The sequence below is a fragment of the Mustela nigripes genome, chromosome 2 (genome assembly GCF_022355385.1).
Source record: "Mustela nigripes isolate SB6536 chromosome 2, MUSNIG.SB6536, whole genome shotgun sequence".
Lineage (NCBI taxonomy): Eukaryota > Metazoa > Chordata > Mammalia > Carnivora > Mustelidae > Mustela > Mustela nigripes.
The window spans coordinates 187,730,899-187,747,259 of record NC_081558.1 but is presented as its reverse complement, the minus strand read 5'-3'; the positions used below and the strand labels follow the sequence as shown (position 1 = coordinate 187,747,259).

General features: G+C 37.6%; 1 protein-coding gene across 4 annotated transcripts in view; it reads right to left on the bottom strand.

The window, feature by feature from the left end:
* Positions 1 to 16,361, bottom strand: part of ROBO1 (roundabout guidance receptor 1) — a 414,151-nt gene that overhangs the window by 118,273 nt on the left and 279,517 nt on the right. For all 4 annotated transcript variants that reach the window (XM_059392146.1, XM_059392148.1, XM_059392147.1 and 1 more), the window contains exons 4-5: positions 1,158 to 1,278; positions 649 to 787 (exon numbers count right to left, since the gene is read on the bottom strand). In XM_059392146.1, coding sequence (XP_059248129.1) covers positions 649 to 787; positions 1,158 to 1,278 — 260 coding nt within the window. The remainder of the gene's footprint in view (positions 1 to 648; positions 788 to 1,157; positions 1,279 to 16,361) is intronic.

The window sequence follows — 16,361 nt, the reverse complement described above, 5'->3', positions numbered from 1 at the left end:
GCTCCTTGGGAGCAGAAATGATGTCTAAGACTCTGTAACCCCCAAACCTAGCAAGGGCTCAACACATGTTTGCTGAATGAACGGAAAGACAGCTTAACTTAACGATGGCACTTGAAAGCTTCATTTCACTGTCTTGCTCCCTGAGGCTGCAAGTGTAGCTCTGCTCTTAACCAATTTAAAGTCTTGACAGATAGCAAGACACTCTGACTTCTCCTGCCCTTCCCTGGTGATCTGGTAGCTAAGGAAATAGAAACCTACTTTTTAATTGGGTCATACCTATATCTTTACTGCTAGACCTCCCTTCCTTTTCCTACCCCCTGCCATAAAAGAAATGGCTATTAATTGTGCTCTCGTTGGACAGAAGAGAAACCTGTTGAAGGACTATCACATTCTTCAAGTGTTTCCTGGGCAAGCTAAGGTCATGAGTCTATAGTTCTTATGTGAAACTCTCAGAGAAAGCACGATAACCTCCTCCTGATTCTAAAAAAATCAGGATATAATGATTCTAATTATCTCTCATATTGTATCTGGCCCCTGATCAAAAAGTCTAGAATGGACTAGTCTACTGACACGTATATAAGCGGGGATCCAATGAGAACAGTAGAAATTCTGAGCAGATGAATCATATCATCATATTCTGATCTGTACCTGGATTTGGGCAGTTCTCCATCATCTTTTCTCCATCGTACCGTAGGCACAGGGTCACCTCGGGCCTCACATTTAAATTCTGCACTGTCATCTACTGTTACAGCCAAATTACTAGGTCTCTTCACAAACGATGGTCTCTCTAAAATGAGAAAAAGCTATCTCAAGAACAAATAAAAATGAACAGACTAAACACCATTTGAGATGTTCGTAAAGACACTTATGATTTCAAATATTATTTAGAAAATTATTGCACCTGATTCCCTTCCTCTAGAAACCCCTCCCTAGGTTTCTGAGATCACGATATAATGATCTAGTTTTCTCCTAGTTTTCTTCCTGTGTCCTGGCTTCTTTAGTTTGGGCTACTTGACTTATTCCTCATCTCCTCTCCCAGCCTGTAAAAATACCCATTTACCTTCTAAAAAGTGACTTCTTTCTCCCTGCTCTAAAGAAACTGAAAAATGATAGGAGATCTACTTTACAGTGGGTGGACTGGATAAAATTTCACTTACCCAGAACAGTTAGCTCTGCTACTTCGCTCTCACGTTCCCCAACCATGTTGGTACCAACACAAACGTATTTGCCAGCATCACTTTTGCGGGTGTAAGTAATCATGAGCTTTCCACCTCGTATCTTAAAAAAAAGTTTTACAGGAATACTATTAAAATTGCTTTTAGCCATGTTGATGCAACAGAAGTCTTCCTAAGTGAAGTCTACTTTCCAAACAAAGAACAAAACATAATTATATCAAAAAGCTGATATGCAGTATTTGCTATATTTATAGGTAGTACCTTTATACAGAATTTGTACCATATATACCATATAAAAAGGGACAAACTCTTTTACTTACCTGCATTTTCCTATACAGTTATTACATTCAGAATAACTAGAAATTTCTATTTCTATACTGGCCAAGTTCTTTCCTATTATTTAGTTAAATGAAAACTAAACAAGTGTATGAATAATTTGGTTAGCAAGCGGGGGGAGGGAAGGAAATTCTTAATACCATATGAGTACACTTAACATGTAAATTTGGATTAGCTTTAAATGATTTCAAGGAAGCATATTCTGGTACTAGAAGATGTGGGAAAAAATGTCCCTAATTACTTAATTTGTCAGGTTTGCTTTAAAGGAATATATCGTTAAAGATCCCAAACCGTGCAGGTTTCCTGACATGGTCTAAAAAAATAAAATAAAATAAGCATTGCTGCTGCCCAAGTAGTTTCCTGGGGACTAAGGAGGCAGAGACTGAACAGTTCCCAATAAATCATTTTGAAAGTCATTTGGACACACTCTTGAACATTCAATTATTTGAAGAAGAATTAATTACAAATGTAAGCAGACTTTCAGTACAATAAATAGGCTGAAGTTAACCATGAATTAAGATCAGTTTGCCGAAATTGAACTATCTTTACTTAATTTAATAGGCTTTTGGTGGAGAGTTGGGTTCAGTTCCCCAGGAACATTGACAATGCTCTGAACCTTGGAATGTTTTTGTCAAAAGATAACTTCGAGAATGTTTCATGTAGGTTTTGACCTTACCTCGCAGTTATTCTGTATAGTGTACTGATGGGGGAGGGGGAGAGAAAGTGCAATGAAAGGGAAGGAGGGAATAGGGAGAAAAAGCCAAGCAAAGGCAGGCAGGAAAGAACTATTCAAATGGAAATTTTTTTTCATCATAAACTTGGAGTTTACTGAAAGCCCTACTTTATAAAGTAACTGTTTTGGAGAGCTGTAACTGTTCGTTTCAATCCAGACACCCAAACTAGACACTGCATCCAAGTCTTCATGTGTTAGGACAGACCAAATAAGAACTGTGCAGTTTTTATTTCTGTAACTTGTAGAACTTAATAATTTTCAGTCATTTTATTAAAACAATAATCATGATTCTCTTGGTACCATTACAAAAACCACACAGGGACTTTTCTCCATATTGTTCATGACTCTATTTCTCATACCTACAAAATGCCTCCACACAGTAGTCACTTAAATGATTTTTGTTGAATACAAACTGTTTTTATACATAAAATCGAGCCTGTCATCCAAGGAACCATTTCTACAAAGGTATATAGGGAGTTATATGTTTTACATGTATATATGTTTTTAATATATACTTATCTAAATTTCACACAGAATAACACAAAGAAACAAATGTCGCACAAAAACAAACAAATCTTCCAAAAGTTAACGAATGCCAATACTTGGTAGTCTTCTTTTCTCTCTCTCTCTCTCACACACACACATAATATAGATAGACAAAGGTACAGATTCACCTCTACCTCTACTCACACACACTTTTCCAATATAGAATAATGTGATCTATACTCTTCTATAGGCATTTTCAACTCAGTAATATGTTGAGAATATTTTTACATTTTAAATGTTGAAGACATTGTGGACAGATCCTCCCCAGTGACTCCCAGTGACTCCTCAGTACTCCATTATTCATAGTTCTCATTGTATAGATTCACTATACTTTACCAGATTATTCCCCTACTGATAGATGTTAAAGATAGTTCATTTTTCCCTCTTCTAAATCAGCATCTTTTCTCACGTGTGCAATTATCCCGTTAGAAAGTCTTAAATGGAAGTCTTAATTCAAATGTCCACCCAACCTTCAGGCTACTGGTTCATGGATCTAACTATCTGGTGTTTCATAAAGTGGCTTTTGTGTAAAGATATCATTTAAATTTTGGTCTTTATTATAACCCTGCTGTGAGGCTGTTAGGGCAAGGGTTCTACTAACTTCATTTTTCACTTAAGGAGCCAGCAGCTCAGCTAAGCATAATCTCCTTGCCCAAAAAGCTCCTCTCTGCCCATCATCACAGTATGTTTTAATTTTGTATTCAGTGTCAGCTTTCCTCCCTGACTGTGACCACTGAGGCAGGGAAGCATATCTCAATCATCTTTTAAGCCCCAGGACCTGTCATAATATCTAGGATATAGTAAAGAAATGTGTGGAAAGAAAGTGACTCACCCAATGTCACTTAGCAAGTGGGAACAGATTTTAGCCAAGATAGAGGTCTTTGGCTACACGAGATGTGCAAATGACAAGAAACATACAGGCCACAGCACTGTTATAACCGCGGCTTAATGAACTTGAGTTTAATAAGCTTGACTTCTTGAGGTTCAGAAAATTCGAGAATCCTATCAAGATCCAGACCATTAAGATCTGGTGTCGCCTTTTGTCATGTACTTATTTTGAAACACCTCCCATGTTTATGGGAAATCTTGAGGAAATAAAATCATTCCTGCAAAAATGAAGGTGACAAGTTCTATTCCTGATACAAAAGTTAAACGATCTGAGATGTGGCCCTAAATGATGTTCCGCTATTAGATCTTTAATTTTGGACAAAGCACTGAGCCTCCTCTTCTGCCTTACAATCTAACCTTAAATGTTCCTGCACAGGTAGGCGGTCACTTCATTTCGGAAGGGATTGTACATTCATGAGTAAAAGCTATAGCAAAATAAGAGGGAGTCAACAAATCCTTTAAGTATTCTTTGTGCCTTAAAAGCCATTGAGTCCTATCTATAATAAAATGTGCTGTGAAGTGTGTAAACCTGGCGATTCACAGACCTGTACCCCTGGGGATAAAAATACATGTTTATAAAAAATTAAAAATTAAAAAAAAATACAAGGCTTTGTGAATAATTTTAAGATACATTCAAATGTGGAGAAAAATGAGAGTCAGAGAATGATAAAGCGTAAATAATTTTCAACTGTACAGACATTTTTACAGCTTCAGGATAACATAGTACTAATTTACTTTTACAAATCTTAAATACTTGGGAATGTAGAGTTTTAAATCAACGCGCCGACGCACACGTGGGGCACCAATTAGCTTTATATATTGCAGCCCAACACTGTTATATTTTGAAAGGATCCTTATATTGGGTTGAAGGGAAATTTTGTTAACGTGAGTTATGAGGGGGCTGCCGGGGGATTCTCAGAGAGGACGGGAGTCCAATATTGCGCTGAATGGGAGGAAGCAATAACTAAGGTGAATGACAAATTCAAAGAAAGCCATCAAGTACTGAAGCATGTGTGGTTCACAGCCTATTCCCAGAACTCTAGCTATACCCTTGACCTTGAACAGACAGGTGTGAGCTGCGCAGGTCCACTCACAGGCGGATTTTTTCAATAAACACTGTACAATATTGTAAATGCATGTTCTCTTCTTTATGGTTTTCTTTCTTTCTTTTTTTTTTTTTTAAAGATTATTTATTTATTTATTTGACAGAGAGAAATCACAAGTAGATGGAGAGGCAGGCAGAGAGAGAGAGAGGGAAGCAGGCTCCCTGCTGAGCAGAGAGTCCGATGCGGGACTCGATCCCAGGACCCTGAGATCATGACCTGAGCCAAAGGCAGCGGCTTAACCCACTGAGCCACCCAGGCGCCCTCTTTATGGTTTTCTTAATCACATTTTCTTTTCTCTAGCTTACATTATCCTAAGAATACAGTATAGAAAACATATAATATACACAATGTTATGTTCATGTTATGGGTAAGGCACCCAGTTAATAGCAGGCTATTGGTTAAGTTTGGGGGGAATCCAAAGTTATACATAGATTTTTGACTGTGCAGGGGGTGGGTATCCCTAACCTCTATGATGCTTAAGAGTCAACTGTAGTCACACTTGGCTCAATCTTGAAAAGACTTCTAAACCCATCTGCCAGGAGACTTACGCTTCGGTGACACGTAGCTATGTTTTGCTACTAAATATAGAGAGAGAAGCCGTCCTTCTCTCTAAGATTTTAATCTACAGAATGCTTTGTTGAACCATATTTACTGTTCAAATTAAAAATAACCCACCAGGCATTTTACGAAATATTTTCTTGTTCTTTGTAAGTAAATACTAGCTGTATGGCCCACCAGGACATTTATTTCTACAAGAAATGTTTTTAAATGATCTCTTATCTCGAGAAGCCTTCTCCATTAGAATCATAATATAACTAAAAGCATACATTTGTCACACCTGTTCATTTATATATAATTTCTGTATCAATGGAAAAAAACCCTAAAATAATGAATTGAGGCCTAAAAACAAAAATATTAACCTTATAAGGCATTTTTTGAAAAATGAATTTTTTTCTTGAATAACAGCAAGAGATATTAATCATCAATGGCTGCATGAAGTCAACAAAATTGCACTTTTTTCTTCCCTGCTCAAGGCATTCTTTACCAGCATTATCTGGTCGGAACCAAACTCCAAATGAAAATACCTACACAAACTTAAAAAAGAGAGAGAGATAGAAGATTTCTAAATCCCAGACAACCTTTCAAATTGTACATTCACATAGGAAAGCCAAGCGAGCATGGGCCCTGGAATCACCACATCTTCGTATATACATGGAGGGTCAGGCAAGGTGTTCACGCCTCGGTACCTCTGCTTCTCATCTCTAAAATGGGGATTCTCTTTTAACACACATCTCCAAGGCTATCGAGAGTTACATGAACTAAATCACGCAGAGTACTTAGAAAAATGCCTGCTCATCATAATTAGATACTATGCTTATGGATTTAATGATTAAAGGGACATTTGCCTAATCAAAACCAATCTTCCTTTGCAAGGCCACATCCAGAAGCTTTTTATGAAAATGAACTAGTTACACATCTTCCATTGCTTTTGTCAGGAAAAGGTTTATTTGCATGAACATAGTGAAGCCTGAGAAACAAGTAATTTTCAGGCCAAATATGTTCTTATTTCCTCCAAAACAGTGATTCTTTATGAGGGCAATCACCTATCCTCTCCCAGGAGATATATGGCAATGTCTTAAGATATTTGTGGTTGTCACCACTGAGGGGGGAGCAGGTGTGTTACTAACTGCTGGGGGGGCAGAGGCCAGGGAGGCTTTGAAACAGCCTACAATGCACATTGGAGTCCTCCACAAAAAAGGGATTATCACACCCAAAATGTCAGTAGTGCAGAGGTTGAGAAATTTTGCCTAAAGGCCTGGCTCCGGCCTAAGGATAAATGCTGGATTAAAAGAACAACAGGAAAGAGGAGTTAAAATTAGACAAAATAATAAGTATTTTTTTATTCTATTTCAGAAATCAGTGCTGCAACTTCTGAGATTAGTATAAATACCACCCCCCACCCCCGACACACACCTTCTACAATTTCATTCTAAAATACTGCATTCCATTCTGTACTCACTGGCAATAACAGTTAAGGGTCTCCAAGCAGACATGACAACTTAAACGGAACACTAAACAAGTCTCACCAAACCTGGAGGAAATTGATCTCCTTAGAGATGTCAGAGACTGAAACTGACAAAGGGGAAGGAAGAAACAACAAAGTGTAGCAGATAGAGAAATACAGAAAGAAAAAGAAAGAAAGAAAGAAAAAGAAAGAAAGAAAGAAAAAGAAAGAATAGAAATGGTAGTCTTCAACACGTATAAATGCAAGTTGATTGTGCATTATGTCAATGGCTGAATGGAAACCGAGTTAAGCAAAAACCATCATTTTATTCTCTATGGTCACAATCGTGGACTACATGGGAGCCCGTTTTTTTCAATAAACAAAAGAACAGGGAAAACACAGCACTATAACCCCAACCAAAGAGAACACACCGGCTCTCAAGCAGGACCTGTCATTAATCGTCACCATTTTATGTAGAGTCATATAATAATATTGACTGTAGAGGGTGACTTTATACATTCTAAATCTTCGTGCCCCTCTGTAAACCAAAAACTGACATTTCCTCTCTACACAGAAAGGAAAAATATGTCGAACACATACAAAACACTATAAATGTGAAAATAGCCACATTTAAAACAAGCTAAGAAATATGTCTTGGCAGGTCTCCTCCTGCAACTGGATCTGACAGCCAAATTGTAAATCTATCAGAAAGGAGTTTGTATAATGAACAGAAACAGTGTTAAACAGGGCACTGAGGCAACACTTCTTCAATTAACATAATCCAGGTGGTGGAGAAGCTGAAGGAGTTAAGCTTTCAGACAATATGCTGGCATCCAGCCTATGTCAAAAATCTGAGGCAGGGGTCCTCCTTCCTCATTACCATATACCTTACCAGACCACGGTGCTAACCACATTAGAAACCCACATTTCCATAAGCTCTAGACAGTGCTTAAAGGGGGGCCTCAGCTATCTACATACTTAATAAAAACAAAACAAAACAAAGGTCTCCCAGTGGACTTGCTCTTTTTGGGGAAGGAGACAGAAGAGGAAAAAAAAAATAAGAACAAGGAGAAAGTGGTAAAGAATTGTAAAGTTTTAAATATCGGCCTCTGAATTTTTTTTTTTTTAAGTGTTTCAGAGACATTAAGGTATTGAACATGTCAATGTATTTGATAAAAAAGAATACACAGTCATTTTCCTCAGGGGTAAAATGTCTTCTCTCCTGGTATTTAAAGATTTTTCTGAGGCTGTTGAAAATCCCTTTCTGGAATGTTTTCCTCTTTACTAGACTGTTTACTAAATACAAAGATAATATAGAAAAATCAGGTGTAAGGTATGGCTTTCTAACAAAAAACAGAATCATTTTATATTTCTGGCAAGCATGAAAATATCAGAATTAGAATCTCAATTACAATTCTTCTTTCCAGAATACAAGAAGAAAAACTGATTATCTTCGTACACATAGAAGCATGTTTTCTTTAAAAAAGTAAATTATGTAAGCTTTTTGTCTGGTTATTCCATGAAGTATATAGCCTACCCTGCAATCAGTACTTAGAATCAGAAATAAAGATGAACTTAAAATGAACTCCTTGGTATGTCTTCATTTTCTACCCTAAAGGAAGTCAGATGATTTGCAATATCTGTTACACTTGAATTTTTTTTTTCCCCCCCAGGCATCACCCTTACAACATTAGCCATATACCTCTAGGTTAACATACTAACCCAACTGGGGCTAATTAACTAGTTTGGCTACACAAAATCTTTTCTGCTTTTAATTACATTAACTTAATGTGACTTGAATTCAGCAGACCAAAAATGAAACCACTAATTATATTAAGGGCTTCAAAGATGATTTCAAATTGCTAACCACCAAACTGTCATACTATTTATCTCATTTCCTTTAATAGATTTTGCATTTAAAATCTGTGTTCTTTACTAGAAATACTATTTTTAAGCTATATTATAACAACAGATTAAGAGAGTAACGATTTAGAAGCTAAAGGAGAAAGATGTTCAAGTAATATGTATGTTCAGACATACATAGGTGTTATTATACCAGTGAGAAATGGGGCAGTAATGAATTTTTACAATTTTCAAAAAGATTTAAAGTCTCAAAAATATTCATTTACAGTGGTGAAGGCTTGATTAGCAGGGTTAACATCAAGAGTGATATTTTTAAAGCACCTGGGCTTAGAAATTATTTTTTTCTGAAAAACTTGATTCTTTACCACTGTTCTTCTACTATTTTTGCAAAGTAAATAAGAGGAGAGATTTTGAATTACAGTCTAATCTCGCATATATCATCCTTAGATAATTTACTACTAACTCTCTCTGGGTAGAATATCTATTCCCAGCAATGTTGTCAGTTCTGCCTGGATCTCTGACCTACAGCGGGGATACCAAGCTGTTGTGAACTGGAGGAGAAGTACTTTGCATGGGTTTAAGACTTCTTAATGACAATGAGATGCAGGTACCCCAGATGGCCAGCCATGGCCCCCAGACATTCTCTTTAGTGAAAGAAACTACAGGGCAGTTTTGGACAGTCCCTACGGACTCCTTTCAACAGAGACACGTAAAGAAGCGTCACAACAATGGCTTTTAGTTTTTTTCAAATTTAACATTAATTCAACAACAACGACAACAAAAACAAACCAAAAAGATGTCTTGCTTGAGCAGGAAGCGGAGAAGGGGGAATTAAAATAATGGCCAATACTTTCCCATCTGGTTGCCAAAGTAGTATGACTTTTTTGATGCTTTACTGCAAACAATTCAGATTAACGCATCTGTGTTTTCTACAAGATACACTACAATAGCATCTTTCAGACACAACCATGCTTTACCGCATTTGAAGTTAAGCAAAATGACTGGTGATAGTAAAATTAAAAGTACAAATGACAGACAAAGGATTGGATAAAACACATGTCTCACAGCAATCTAAAAAAAAAAATTACAACCAAGTAAAAGGTAATTTATGTATCCAGATCTTACACAGTATCAAAGAAATTACTGTGTTTCTTATGCAGCAATATTTCTTGTATCTTTAAGTAGTTCGAAAAGAATCACTAATAAAAAAGTCATGTTTAGAATTAAATCATTTCACATTTTTACTAATTCTGCTCTAATATCAAATATAGGTATTATATTTCTGAATATATATATTAATGATTGGGCTCTTGTTTCACTCTTTGGAACCCAAATTTTAATGTAGTTAGTAATCAGAATCAATTTTAAATTTTTGACAAATTTCCACTATCAAAAATCATTGACCTAAAACAATTTGTATCTATTACTCTAGTCACCATAAACACTTTTCTTAGTATATAAACACATTCTAGGACAATTTTTGTTTATTCTGCTTATTTGGGCTACTGCTGTCACACAAAAATAATGCTTTTTTAAATATCAGGTATCCATGACAACACGATTTCATATTTAAGTCTTAATCATATGTTTTATTTTAAATAAACAGGACTGGCCAAATCCCAGTTCTTCCAGGCTAACAAAGTTTATTTCCTCTTCCTACTTTTCATAAAGGTGACTTTCGCTCAATTCATTTGTTCATTTTCTGAAAAACGTTCACCCTTCCTTATTCTTTTTTCATTTCGGTTCATAGAGACCTTAGTGAGAGAGAGAGAGAGGGAGAGAGGGGGAAGGAAGAAAAAAAAAAGGCATTGTTTGAAATATTTCCCACTCAAGACTCTTGATTAGATATGACCTGGCTTCATGCTATTTATCCAAAGGCTGTCCGGTAAATTTACCTTGTACTCATCCCCAGCTCGATACGGACTCAACAAGACACAACGAGAGCAACTATACCACAGAGATAGGTGAAACTGAGAAAAACAGATTACAGAGTAGTATTCACCATATAGTTTGTTTTACTGTAGATTATTTAGAAAATTAATTCACATTTTAATTCCACCACCAAACTCTTTTACCTGGGTATCACTCATCCACTGACTCAGCACCCTTCTTCTGCAAAGCCCATTCCGTTCTACCATCTACTTCAAGTGTAAATAATGTCCATGGGATTTGCACAAAACATCTCATGGAACATAAAGATGCCTGGGTAAGTACACAGTCACTATAAAAAGTTACGAAAATGACCAATCGAAAGCAATCAAATGACCATTTAGAAGGGGCGACGTTACAAGGAGAAAACCGTAACTTGTGCGTCTTTCAACTGTTCAGTAGAAGACAGAGGAAAAAGAGGCAAACCAGGATCTCTCCACGGGCGTCCCATATTTGCTTGGGCTGTAGGCACAGAAGAGAACATGATCTCATTTCATTTGTTTGCCGGTACACTTTACAATACCGTTTAAAAACCAACACGGCTTCAGCCAGGAGTTTAAACACCCTGGGTCATCAGAGGGAAGCAACAAGAGACTCATGCAGAAAAAGCAATTATCCCAGTGGGAGCCCGTGGCTCTCCACAGCTTGGGGAGCTGCCAGCTGAGAACACGGGCCGGGAGATGTTGCTGCCCAGGACTACGGCAGCTCCATTTCTCTGTTAATTCCATCTCCCCGACTAAACTTTTCTTTTCTTCCGCATAGCAATTTATAAATTGGTAGTTGGCTGTAGGAGGCCGCAGAGGCACACACCTCTGATAATCTGATCACAGACTACGTGGGGAAGTGCTCAACTGCTAATTGTAGGCAACAGGGACCTCCCTACAGAGAGACACAGTTGAGTTCCAGGGACAGGAGGATTTTCCTTGCGAAGATATAAATTATTACCTTTCTGTCTATTGAGTTTATCTCACTAGAGGGGCTTCCCATGAATCCTCATTTTAACAAGGAATCATGGAAAAGAAACACAGTCACTTTAAAACCCACCCCTTTCCCTGAAGTGTGGCTCAAAGTCAATATGGAAACTTCGGCTGGGCATTTTCCCTTAGACACCCGTTTTCTTGAGCCAGTCACAGTTAGGTGGCCTAAAGCAATCACCCGAAAAAGGCCCCCTTTAATTGACTGTATTTCAAACCAGGGGCAGACAACTGCTTGGCGCTAGTGAAATGGAGAGTGGATAAACAGGGAAGGCTTTTAGCGGATTCCCCAGGTGTCTGGTTCCGCCAGCATTAAGATCAGAACCCCAAAGTAAATCCTATAAAAAGGAGGTAATAGGAAAAGTGGTTTGGGAAGAGAATAGCCTTCGCTAGCTATCTCCTAAAAGTAAGAAAGGTGATTGATTTTTACCTCTATGAAAATTATAGGCGTTACGTGGTAGGACTCTGCATGTGTATAAAAAATTAATTTAGCTCATAGCTATTAAAGTTAATGTATCAGTTCCTTCTCAGGTCTCATGAAACAATGTCCTGCTGTTTTAAAGGTAAAAACAAAGTCTTATGGGCAATTTTCACTTTTGTACAAAACCAGGTTTGCTTTTTATCACCTCGTCCAACCAACTGGCTATAACTCTGAATTTACATACAGTCACTGTTAGGACAGCCTGAAATAAAAAATCTATGGAGGAATTATGACTATACTCTAGAAATCAAGATGACAAATGCTCATAGTATTTGAGGGAAGAAAAAGCTCATTTTCAAACACTTGGCTCTTTCAAGTTACAAGTGCACCAGCTGAAAATACTTTTCAAACAATAAATCCCTCTTTTCTCTCCATCAGTTCTTACACTTAGGGTCTTCTCTCTACAGTTTTGGTCCAGTGTGAGAATTTCCCTCACCCCCCAAATGCCTTGCTAAAATAATGCCTTTTCCACAGACTGTGTATAATTTGTTACTCTTGAAATTTAAATGCACTTATATTCTGAAGATGATACATAACCATGGCAGAAAAAGTCAAATCAAGGTTGAGTATGCAGGGGATTCTTGGATTCAAAAATTCACAATGACTTTATGGAAATTAACTCAGGAGTATTACTTTATGGGAAAAATGTGAAAAAAGTAAAAATCACGCAAGCAATGAATAACGGAACACAACATCAAAAACTAATGATGTACTACCGTATGTAGTACTGTACATAACATAATTTAAAAAAAGATTTTAAAAAAGTAAAAAGCAATAAAATCCTTTAATCCTATTTACCGGGATTCTCTACAAATATGAACATCCCTAAAGTAGCTACACATTGAAGTAAACACCCACTCCCATTCTGTGGAATTTTAATCCCAGAGTCAAAGGAGAGCAAGAGCAGACTTGCAAGTGACAAGCTTAATTGATTAATCAGAAGTCAGGGCTCATCAGACCAGGGTCAGAGACTCAATATCCATATGGCCAGTTGCTTCGCTCTCTTTTATTGATCACAAGACTATGACAGAACCCAGCTCCGTTATTTGGCAAATGTGTGCCTCCTCCCATAAGGGACATATGATAAGATAAAAATAATAACCCCCTTCTCCCCCAACACCGCTTCTGTTAAAACAAACGAAAATATATCTAAATACCACCTAAGAAAGCAAGTTGGGCCATTTGCACATGTGAGGAAGACATTAAATTCATGAGACAAAAAGGCTGGAGCCAGTGCTTAAAGGAACTCTTCTTGATGGTTTATATCAAGCTTCCAAGTTACCCACACACATTTCTCACTATTTCCTGAGAACTAATGATTAAGACACGGACACCCTGATATGAGGAAGTTGAGAGGCAACGTGAGGGGCTTGGGGGGTAGAAAAGGAATAAATGAAACGAGATGAGATCCGGAGGGAGACAAACCATAAGAGACTCTTAATCTCACAAAACAAACTGAGGGTGGCTGGGGGGAGGGGGTGAGGAGAGGGTGGTGGGCTTACGGACATTGGGGAGGGTATGTGCTACGGTGAGTGCTGTAAAGTGTGTAAACCTGGTGATTCACAGACCTGTACCCCTGGGGCTAATAATACATTATATGTTAATAAAAAATTTTTAAAAACTATAAAAAAATAAAGTTAGGAGAAAAAAAAAGATATGGACAAGTAAGAAATATTTTTTAAAAAAGTGTCTTGACTCCTTATATTTCTTTTCTTTTCTTTTTAAAGATTTTATTTATTTATTTATTTGACAGACAGAGATTACAAGTAGGCAAAAGAGGCAGGCGGGGAGAGAGGAGGAGGAAGCAGGCTCTCCGAGGAGCAGAGAGCCCGATGTGGGGCTCGATCCCAGGACCCTGGGATCATGACCTGAGCCGAAAGCAGAGGCTTTAACCCACTGAGCCACCCAGGTGCCCCCAGAATCCTTAGATTTCTATAGTTTTCTGTGAAAAAAGAAATTGAAGGGGACTGGTTTTTGTTTAAAATAATCTTTCTCGGTTATAAATAGCTCAGTTCTCTGTTCAAGACAAAAGCTTCCTGAACAGAAAATGCAGTGCAAAAAGGTATCAAGGGTATTAATGATCTCAGTGTTCTGAACCGCTCCTAACCCCAAGTCTGTAGGTGCTTGAACTTTTGAGTTGAAATTCAGAATTTTGTATTTCTAGATTGCACCCACATAAACCTAATGAGTAGTTATTCTATCAACTAAATATTAATCTTCTATTCTATTATTCTATTTAAGAGTAATTATTAAATCCTAATAGCATGAGGTTCTAGAATTAAGTGGTGGGAAAGGTTCTGGTAGAAGCAAGGTAAGCCAGTGCAAAGATTAAAGAACAAGATAAAGTCAATGAAAAAACAACAAACCTGATCCCATGTTTCTTGCCTCTCTCCCACATGGAATATAAATTCTACGATAGTAAAGGACTTATCATATCTCTAGTATATAGCACAACACCCACAGAAAAGACAGTATCTGGTTTTTCAAGATCTTAAAAAATCAGATCAATAGAATTCTTTGATTTCATTCATCACTTCAGAAAAAGGTTTGATTTTTTTTTAAGATTTTTATTTATTTATTTGACAGACAGAGATCACAGTTGGCAGAAAGGGAGGCAGAGAGAGAGAAAGGGAAGTAGGCCTGCCGCTGAGAGCCCCATGCGGGGCTCGATCCCAGGACCCTGGGATCATGACCCATGCCAAAGGCAGACGCTTTAACCCACCGAGCCACCCAGGTGCCCCAAAAGGCTTGATATTTTACAATTCAAGTTAGAAGTACACCTTTTTATATTGCCTTGCAGAGGACAAATTCAAATTCTAATGACTTAATGTCAAGGTACTAAATAAATTTAAATTCTTGGATGATTCAAAAGAAGTTTTAAAGGACTTAGCAATGCAAAAACCTAGGGATACCTGTGTGGCTCAGTCAGTTAAGTGACTGACTCTTGATTTTGGCTCAGGTTATGATCTCAGGGTTGTGAGATGGAGCCCTGCCTTGGACTCCACGCTGGGCACAGAGCCTGCTTAAGATTCTCTCTCCCTCTCCCTATGCCCCCCCACCCCAAAAATCATCTGCAAAAACGTAACTTCTGAAAAAAATTAAGTCTTAAGTGTAAAGTGCCTTTGATGATATTCTCTAAAAGCACATGAAAATTATATCAGTGAATCTGTGGTATGAAGGTATTTAAACAGCAATCTGGATTTTTATTGCTGTAAGTAAGGAAAAATCGTGATTATCAACATGTGCTCCATACATGACACTGTTGCATTTCTCACCTTTGATTTTTACAACAATCCCACCAAGGAAGCATATTTTCCTATTTGCGGATGAGAAAACGAAGGCTCAGAATATCAAAAACCCGCTCTCCCTCATTCAGTAAGTGGATCAGAGCTCATTCTCCGCAGATCCAAAATAAAACTCACACAGAGTGCTTCCTTGGGAACCAAAAGCAGGAACTTGTATTTTCGTTGCATCCCACATGACAAACTATAAATTAGCACTATCTTGCGCATGGGTAGATGACAGGACTCAATGGCGTGGCAAAGAAGCAGGTGCTGTTGGTGGGCTTGCCTGAATGCGTTAGCCTGGTGGCTCTCCTTCTATCTCACTCCACAATTTCAGCCTGACCGATCTGGATATCCAACCTAATTGCCCTTAATCCATCTGGCAGCCGGGGGAAAAGGTGCATGTTTACACTTGACATCTTGCATGTGTTCTTTGCAAGAAAAGTGTAGTTAGGTAAATATTTTATATTAGTTCCTACACAGAGGAATGGTTCTTCTTTCCCCAAATAAACATGCATTTACTATCATGGCATGTTTATAATGTAAACAGCATATTCATAAAGCTTCCCTAATAAAGATGAGGAAATCTGCCATGATCTTTTATAAGCATGATACATAGGGCAATACAGTGGCTTAATATGTCTAGGTGAGAGGAAAGTGACACCATGAATGTTCAAAAGCAAAGGAATATGGAATGATGGATTCCTGAGCGAATTACACGTTATCCACTCAAGGAAACAAATTTCCATTACTTTCAACCAGTTTTACCCATATTGAGTTCAACTGCTCTTGAGATTTTCCCATACGAGATGATGCTCTTAAAGGTGACATAAACAGGAGCCCGTTTCTACTGAGATCAGCATTTAAAGCTTCATGATCACCTAGATTTGTAAGATTTAAAAAGAGAAAACTTGTGCCATCTGTTAGTAATTCTGTTAATGCATAACAGATTACTTTACAAGTGTACTATTTACCATATTATCAAATTCTTCAGGTTTAAGCAGATGAAAATTGGAGCGGTCCGATGTTATCAAGAGAATA